This window comes from Arachis hypogaea, chromosome 18, assembly GCF_003086295.3.
Source record: "Arachis hypogaea cultivar Tifrunner chromosome 18, arahy.Tifrunner.gnm2.J5K5, whole genome shotgun sequence".
Classification (NCBI taxonomy): Eukaryota; Viridiplantae; Streptophyta; class Magnoliopsida; order Fabales; family Fabaceae; genus Arachis; species Arachis hypogaea.
In genome coordinates, this window is record NC_092053.1 from 118,030,238 (window position 1) to 118,038,831 (window position 8,594).

Below are 8,594 nucleotides of genomic sequence, written 5' to 3' on the forward strand. Positions count from 1 at the left end.
CCTGTTTTGCGGCTGACCTTTTCAGGCTTGCGTTGTAGCACTGCCGAGCTTATTGGCGATCTGAGTAGATTGTAGCTATTCTGTCGTCCTGTGCCTGAAATTTAACACATAGATGAAAAGTGGATACTACTGCCCTGAACATGTTCAGAGCAGGCCTTCCGAGAATAATATTGTAAGGGCTTGGGCAGTCAACTACTAAATATTGCATGTCAATGGTTCATGACAATGAGCCCTCTCCCATCATTATTTTTAACCATATGTATCCTTTGATCGGGACCATTTCTCCATGACACTGCTACCTAGATCCATAAGGATTTTTCTTACCAATAACTCGCCCGTTTGGATGGAAATTACCACTGGGTCGTCCAAGTTTGGTGCTGCCGAGCATATATCCTCTTGGCTGAAGGTGATGTTGAGGTTGGGCATGCCTTTGTTGTTTTGTGGTGTTGTTCCTTCGATTGCCAACATTGCGCGGTAGCTTCATTTTTGCGCCGAAGTTGTCTCACCTCCTCCGGCGAATCCTCCGGATATACAGTTTATGATGCTTTTGGGTGGATTGTTGTTTAACCATTTGTTGTCCTCCTTGTGCCCTGAAGCTTGACGATTCTCTTCTCAGTCCTTGTTATCTTCTTTGTGCTTTCTCCTTTCGATGTATTTGTCGAGGAGGCCTTGCCGAGCCAATCTTTCTAGCAGATCTTTAGCTATCACGCACTCATCAGTTGTATGCCCATACTTCTGATGGAAAGCGCAGTGTTTGCTTTTGTCGACAAAACGCTGATCTTGGTAGTTTCCTGCCCTTACTGGTGGTTTTATGATCTTAGCGTTGAGGATTTCTTTAATTATCTTTTCCCTCCTTGTGTTGAATTTGGTGTAGTTGTCAAATTTTAGGGTTAGTCTGAAGGGATTTCTGGTGTCTTTGACATTTGCCGACCTTATGGCTATGTCATCCTCTCTTTTTGGTTGTTTTCTCTCCATTTTTCGGCTTCGCGGAGTTCTTCTATCTCCATCTGTCCTGCCGCCCTTTCTCGGAATTCTTCCAGTGTCTTCGATTTAGTTACCGCGATTGTTTCTCTGAATTTTCCAGGTCGGAGTCCGGCCTTTAGGGCATGCAAGTGGACGGCAGGATCCAGATCGGGTATCTCTATTGTTGCTTCTACAAATCTGGTCAGATAGTCTCTCAAGCTTTCTTGGGGACCTTGGAGGATGGTGCTGAGGTAGTCCGAACCGTGTACATATATCCGTGCTGCAGCAAAGTAGTCTATGAAGGATTTCGCCAATTCCTCGAAAGAAGAGATTGATCCTGCAGGTAGTTTTGAAAACCAAAGTAGAGCAGCGCTGTCGAGGTAAGTAGGGAAAGCTCTACAAAGAACATGTTTGTTATTAGGGCCATTAAAGAACATCATAGATTGAAATTTCTTAATATGAGCCCAGGGGTCACCAATCCCTTATACGGCTCGAGTGAGGAAGGTAGTGTAAAATGTTTTGGCATCTGGTAATTGGTGATCTCCTCGGAGAACGGGTTGTCCAAGGTCAGTTTCTCCATTGGTGGGTCTACACTTAGTAGGTCTGCGTTGCCTTTTCCTTTGGAACCATTCTCTTCACATTTGCTAGCGTTGTTTTGGGTGGATAGTTCGGCAAGTCTTTTGACTTCTGCTTGCAGCTCGGCCATCTGGGCCATGAGTTCGGCTTGGGTGAGTTGGTGAACTCCATTATCGGCCATGTTCGAAGGTTGAGAAACCCTGCGTAGAAAAGAAATATAAAGTTCGATATAGAAAAATAATGGGGTTAAATTAACTTTTCGGGCCCACGGTGTGCGCCAAATGTTTTGTTCAGCTTTGGCCGAGGTATGTATCTTTCAGTGAGGCTATCTGCTTTGGGGGAGAGCTATAAGTCGCCTCAAGGGTGTGCTCGGAGTTAACCTCGGCTCTTGCGAAACAGGCGGCGGGAGCACCTGCAAAAAGCACTCCGACGCTTAAGTTAGAAAAGTATTCAAATTGAGATGAACAAGTAAAAGTGAGAGTGTATTGTGACCTGAGCCTTTGTGAGTTTGCTTGGTTCCGTTTTATAGATGAGTGGAGGGTCTACGCTCTTAGGTTTGCTCCGATATTCTTGGTTGGATCCGTTTATTAGTAACGGACCGAAGATAAGGTCTGACTTGCATGTGACTTTGACCAAGTTATGCTTGGGGTCTGCTCTCAGGGCCGAGATATTTGGTCGGTTAGGCGAGAAGGTGATCGCCGATATTTGAGGGGTACACGTCACCTTTCATAAAAATAGAGATTTTATAAACCATCTATAAATATATGTCAGAAATTAATTTGTAAATGGATTTAGAAATTGCGAAATGCTAAAGAATGGAGGAATTGCGTGTTATGCAGAAATGTGAAACTAGTAGTGTCAGAAGCCAACCTATGTTTTGTGATGGACAAAGATTTAGGAATTGTTGCACCCTGCAAAACGTAACCTGCGGTTAGCAGGGCAGGGCAACAAGTTTCCGAAATGTGGCAAGGTGTCCCTGGACAGGAGAAGATGTTGACCGGGCTGGGGAAGGCAAAACGCAGGCTGCGTTTGTCGGCCGTGCAGGCCAAATCGCAGGTTGCGATTTGCAGCCTCCCTAGCTGCATGGCCGACGCGTGTAATGGTGGGAGCTTATAAAACCAAAATGCAAGAGTGAAACAACGTTAGTGAAGAAGAGTAAAAATGTGAGTGAAGAAGTAAGAGTAACAAAACGTTACTGAAGGAGGAAGAGTGAAGAAATAAGGGTGGGAGAAGAAGAAGTATACTGTGAAGGGTTAAAGTTTAAGGGAGGAAGAAAAAATAGTCCGTAATTTGAAAAATTCTATGGTGGTGATATAGGTTTTCAGCATCTTATGCTTATTACGCGTGTCAAGTTTTGAGATCAACGGGTGGAGGAGAAGAGTGCTTGTAAAACGGATAAATAGTATCTCGTTCCGTGTGTGACAATCATTATGCTTAATGAATTGTCTAATTATTTTTTTAAGCTAGTTGGGGGTAATAAGTCCTTTATGTGTAAGCTCCATGGAATTTATTGTTTAAAAATATAAAATTGGGAGAAAAATAAAATTTGAGAAGTATAGTCTTTTGTTTTTAAATAAAAAACGTATAAATGCTCACAAAATATTTTTATTTTGTAGATTAATTATTATACAATAAACTTTTTTAACATAAAAAATTTATATTAAAATATAAATTTAAAATACAAAATATAAAATATTTAAGTTATAAAAATAATTACAAAATATTGTTATATACTTCTCTTTTATTTAATCGAATAATAAAATAATAAAGATAGTTCCTAAATACCAATTAAATTCTTATTATATCAAAATTTAATTAATTATATTTAACTAATTCAAACTATTTTTTTAGTATATTTATTTTAATAAAAACATATAAAATATCATTAATTAGAGAGAAGGCTAATACAAGATAGTAGAGAGAGAAAAAATAAAAAAAATTATAAATTACTACACATTTTAATAATTTATGATGGTAGTCATGTTCATAAACTTATACACCTTTTAAAGATTTATGATCACAGTCAATTTTCATATAAATCTCTACACCTTGTAGCGATTTATAATGATAATCAATTTTTACATAAATTTCTATAAATTTAGCAATTTATTTATAAATTTTAAACCATTTATACCATGTAACAATTTGTATAAAATAAATACAGAATGTAACTATTTTAAAAAAGTTATAATTAGATAAAATTAATTTATTATTTATTTATTTATGCAATTTGTCCTTTAATTTATGTTGTTCTAAATAAGATTTTTTTTAATGAAAATTTAGAAAGCCATTACTTAAGTAGATATACATAATTGAATATTTAAATTAGAGAATAAAAAATTTAATATGAGATCTTAAATCAAATTTATGCAATATTTATAGTAGAATATTTTTCATATTTAGTTAAATAATCACAGAAAAATAGAAAATTATACATTTTGTCATATGTAAAGAAGCAAGTGACGGATAAAATTTTCTTTTCGCTTCAGTTATTTATTTATTATTCTTTCATTGGTTTTTTTAGGCCATTTTTACTATTTTCTGGAGTCCAATATTTTTTTTAATTGAAATGTATAAAATAATTAGCCCATCAACTCATGCAGTCCACTAATTATTTTTTCTAACAGTGCCATTAATAATTAATTAGACATATTTTTTAATACGAAAAACGGAAAGCAAAAAAACGCTTATCCCATCAATGCCATCTGTGATTATTGTTTCAATACCAACATCCACGAGTCATTTTCTCACATTTACACGACTTGTAAGCATACTATACTTACAATTACTATCAACACCATAGAATCTCTCCCGTAATTTTACCAAATCCGAAGAACACACTATTAAAAGGTTAATACTCAAATTCGTTCCTGAAAGATCACGCGATTTTCATTTTCATTTCCTAATAATTTTTTTAATCAAATTAGTCCCTGAAAGATAAAATGTAAGTCAAATTAATCCTTCCGTCAATTAGATAATGACGTGTCACTTGACATGTAAAAAAGTTTTTTATAGTCAAAATAGTCATTGTAAGTCTAGACGTAAGTCATTTTCATCTCTCAAATTTTAAAAATTAGTCAAACTAGTCCTTATATAATTTTTTTTTATTCTTTCTTCATAATATTAAATTTGAAATATTTTTTGACACTACTAATTTTAATAGAAATGTAATTGACAAACAAAACATTAGTAATTGTATCTTTTCTTCTTAAAAATTGTTTTCAATAAAATTATCTCTCTCCTTTAATTCTTCTCAAAATCTCTCTTATTCTTTTCTAGTCTAAAACTTTTTTCTTACATTATTACATTTTGTTGGAGTATATATATATATGCTCAAAATCAAAATTTATGTATGTTAACCTAAACAAAGTTATACCACTATTTTTTTTCTACTACATCTTTTTTTTTCGATTACGGTATTACTTACATATAGCATGTAATGGTAGAGATACTTAGAGTCAAAATTCAAGAAGATCCACAAATTTTGCTTCAATTCCAAACTTTACAAAATATTAAAAATTTGTTGCTTAATTATTATTATTATTATTATTATTATTATTATTATTATTATTATTATTATTATTATTATTATTATTATTATTATTATTATTATTATTATTATTATTATTATTATTATAAATGAATTGCTTCTTAAGCGTAATACGTGCAAAAATCATAATAAATTTGTGTGTATTTCATATGATTGAGATAGATTATATAATTTTTCTTTTAATTTCACAAATCAATGAGATAAAATGAAATAGGAAATATTATACCTATGCATAACACAGGCTACTCCGCACTAGTACATTATATAAATAAATATGCTTCGTATTAAAATAAAATTCCTTTTGTTTTAAATGAAATATTTAAAAAATTATTTTAAAATATTAAGATTCAAAAGGTGATTCATAAATCAGTTTTTCAATTATTGAGTTTTACTATATAAATTAAACAATAATAAAAATTATAATTTTAAAAAATTTAAAAGATTTAAAATTTAAAATAATTACTATATTATTTAGTAAAATTTAAAATATTAAATTTTTAAATATATAATCAACAATAATTTGATAAACTCATTTAAATAAAAAAAATTCACATAAAAAATCACAATTTGAAAATGTAAAATTTTAAAATACAAATGACAAAATAACTTTATAAAAATTTAATTATTTTTATTATTTTACGTAAAGAGAATTTTGTTTATTAAGGTTTAAAAAATAATATTAAAATTAGTAGTATAAAAAATATTGTAAATTTAATATTATAAAAAAAAATTATATAAGGACTAGTTTGACTAATTTTTAAAATTTGAGGGATGAAAATAACTTACGTCTGGACTTTCAAGTACTATTTTGACTATAAAAAACTTTTTTAGTCACTGACCTGCCACGTGGCATACCACGTGTCACTAACCTACCACGTGGCGTCATCATGCCACGTGGCACTTCACGTGACACGTCATCATTCAATTGACAGAAGGACTAATTTGACTTACATTTTATCTTTCAGGAACTAATTTGATTAAAAAAAAATCATTCGGTAACGAAAATGAAGATCGCGTGATCTTTTAGGGACTAATTTGAGTATTAACCCCATTATTAAATATCTGGATCATCCTGAATGGATAAATAATTTTTTTTATTTTGATATTATTATTATTATTATTTTTCGTTGTTATTATTAGTAACCTTGTTATAATAATTACTATTATGAGTAATGTTATTGTGATTATTATGATTATTATATTTTTTTTGTAGGCTATCAGGAATTTGTTGCCTAGAAAACTCGATCCGCTAGATACCTTTAACGAGGTAGCTGCAGCGGCACTGGCATTGACTGGGTTTCAACACGTTTCGCGAGTAGACAAAATGAGAGGCCATTCTGCACTACTGAGTGCCTTGGTGGAACGCTGGAGGCCGGAGACTCACACATTTCATCTTTCGGTCGGTGAAGTGACGGTGACGCTGGAAGATGTGAGCTATATTCTTAATCTCCCGATTAATGGAGAGGCCGTTATGAGTATATCAGACAACAGTCACCAGTTTTTGGTGGAAAACTACATTGCGTGTTTTGGTCGGGAGCCCTGTTCACAAGATCACATGTTGGGAAAGGTTAATATTGCATGGGTCCGGCGGTGCAGAGACATTGAGCCGTGTGACACTCAGGAGTCTGTTGAGTGGTACGTCCGGGCGCACATTTTCTACTTGCTCGGAACAGTTGTGTTTCCGGATAAGTCGATCACTTCATTGAACTCGAAGTTTCTACCGCTACTTCGGGATTTCTACCAGATTTTAGGATACAGTTGGGGGTAGCCAGTCTGGCACACCTATACAGATCGTTGTGTCATGCTTCATGATACAACTGTAAAGAGATGGATGGCCCGCTGATACTGCTTTTTGTTTGGACGTGGGAGCGTATGCCGCTCCTGGCACCTATACCCCGCTGAGGACATCGGCTGCAGCTATGTCCCTCGCGTCCACATATAGTGCACCTGCGAGGATCACACATATCCCGCGAATCTATCTCATTCAAGTAGCGGGTTGACTTCGGTCTTCTTTTTGTCGTGCGCCTCAGTGTCCAGTTGGCAATCATCTTCGCTCCTTTATATCTATCCCACATAGATGGGTCATCCATCGGAACAAACTCGCCTCTGTACACCTTACAAATTTCAGACATCTTGTACACGTCGTGCACTTATACTTGCCAATCAAGACACTGGTTGGCACAACATGCAAGCACGTGGCGACATGGGAGTCGCTCGACCTGGAAATGGCCACAGTCCCAGTGTCATTGTGCAAGGTTAACAGTGTAAATGGTACCATCTTACATTTCGCGAACCTCAAACATCTCGTTGCGCCTGTCGAACCGGTTGACCACAATGTTTTCTGCACGTTGAAAACTTTCTTCAACTCTCTTTGTTGCAAATTCTAAATACGTGAATCCGTTGCGGAGATGCTCATGAAGCTCGGTACTCTTCCGAGTGAACAATTCATTCAGCCTATAGAAAGTTGACCGATCAATAGCAGTCATAGGAATGTTTCGTGCACCCTTCAGGACAAAATTTATGCACTCTGTCAAGTTTGTCGTCATATGTCCCCAACGATGACTACCATTGAATGCCAACACCCATCTCTCAACACAGATGTCATCGCACCATTGAGTATACTCCTGTTCCGTCCTAAAATAGCCTGTTGAACAAACTATTTAATCATAAGCAGATGCCACAAATTTACTATGAATAGAATCATAATAGCAAATTGAAATACTTGTGTTCACCACGAGTTTATGCAAATATGGAGCCTTGAACCTCCTCAAGAAGTTGGACCCGATGTGCCTGATGTAGTACATGTGCCACACTCTTGGTGGTGACCATGCGTCGTTACTGCGAGCTATTGCAGCGTCGATGGAGGTATGGCGGTCAGAAATAATACCCACACCATCAACGGTCACAACATATCTCCATAAATTGGTTAGGAAAAACTCCCATGCATCTGCCGTCTCGCCCTCGACTATCGCAAATGTAATAGGCACAATGTTTTAGTTCCCATCTTGTGCAACTGCTACTAGAAGTGCACCTTTATATTTTCCGTACGGGTGTGTGCCATCAACTTGCACTAGCGGCTTGCAATGTCTAAATGCTACAATACACGGATAGAAGCTCCAAAAAATGCGGTGCAGAACTCTTACACCTTAAACCTCCTCACTTTTACGGTAAACGGGGAGCATTTTAATTTGAACACGAGACCTTAGCATCTTCACAGTCATTGCATTCAAGTTTCAACCATTCTGGCAGAGTCTGGTAAGAAACTTCCCAATCACCGAAAACCTTTGCGACATCTTTCTACTTTGCCAACCAAGCCTTGCGATAACTTACAGTGTAATTGAACCTGGACTGAACTTCTGCAATAACAGACTTCACATTTATCGACGGGTCTACTTCGACCAACGGCCTAATGGTCTCTGCAATTGTGTCTGAGTCCAACTTGGCATGATCTTGTGAAATCGTGCCCATGGTGCACGTGTACTTGCCATTGTATCTCCTAATCTCC

The 8,594-nt window shown here is 35.6% G+C and overlaps 1 protein-coding gene across 1 annotated transcript; it reads left to right on the forward strand.

The window, feature by feature from the left end:
• Nucleotides 1-2,499: 2,499 nt before the first annotated feature.
• On the forward strand, nt 2,500-6,857 carry LOC140181441 (protein MAIN-LIKE 2-like). Its single transcript, XM_072225011.1, has 2 exons — nt 2,500-2,595; nt 6,303-6,857. Exons 1-2 carry the CDS (start codon nt 2,500-2,502, stop codon nt 6,855-6,857), a joined length of 651 nt encoding a protein of 216 aa, XP_072081112.1.
• Nucleotides 6,858-8,594: the final 1,737 nt, after the last annotated feature.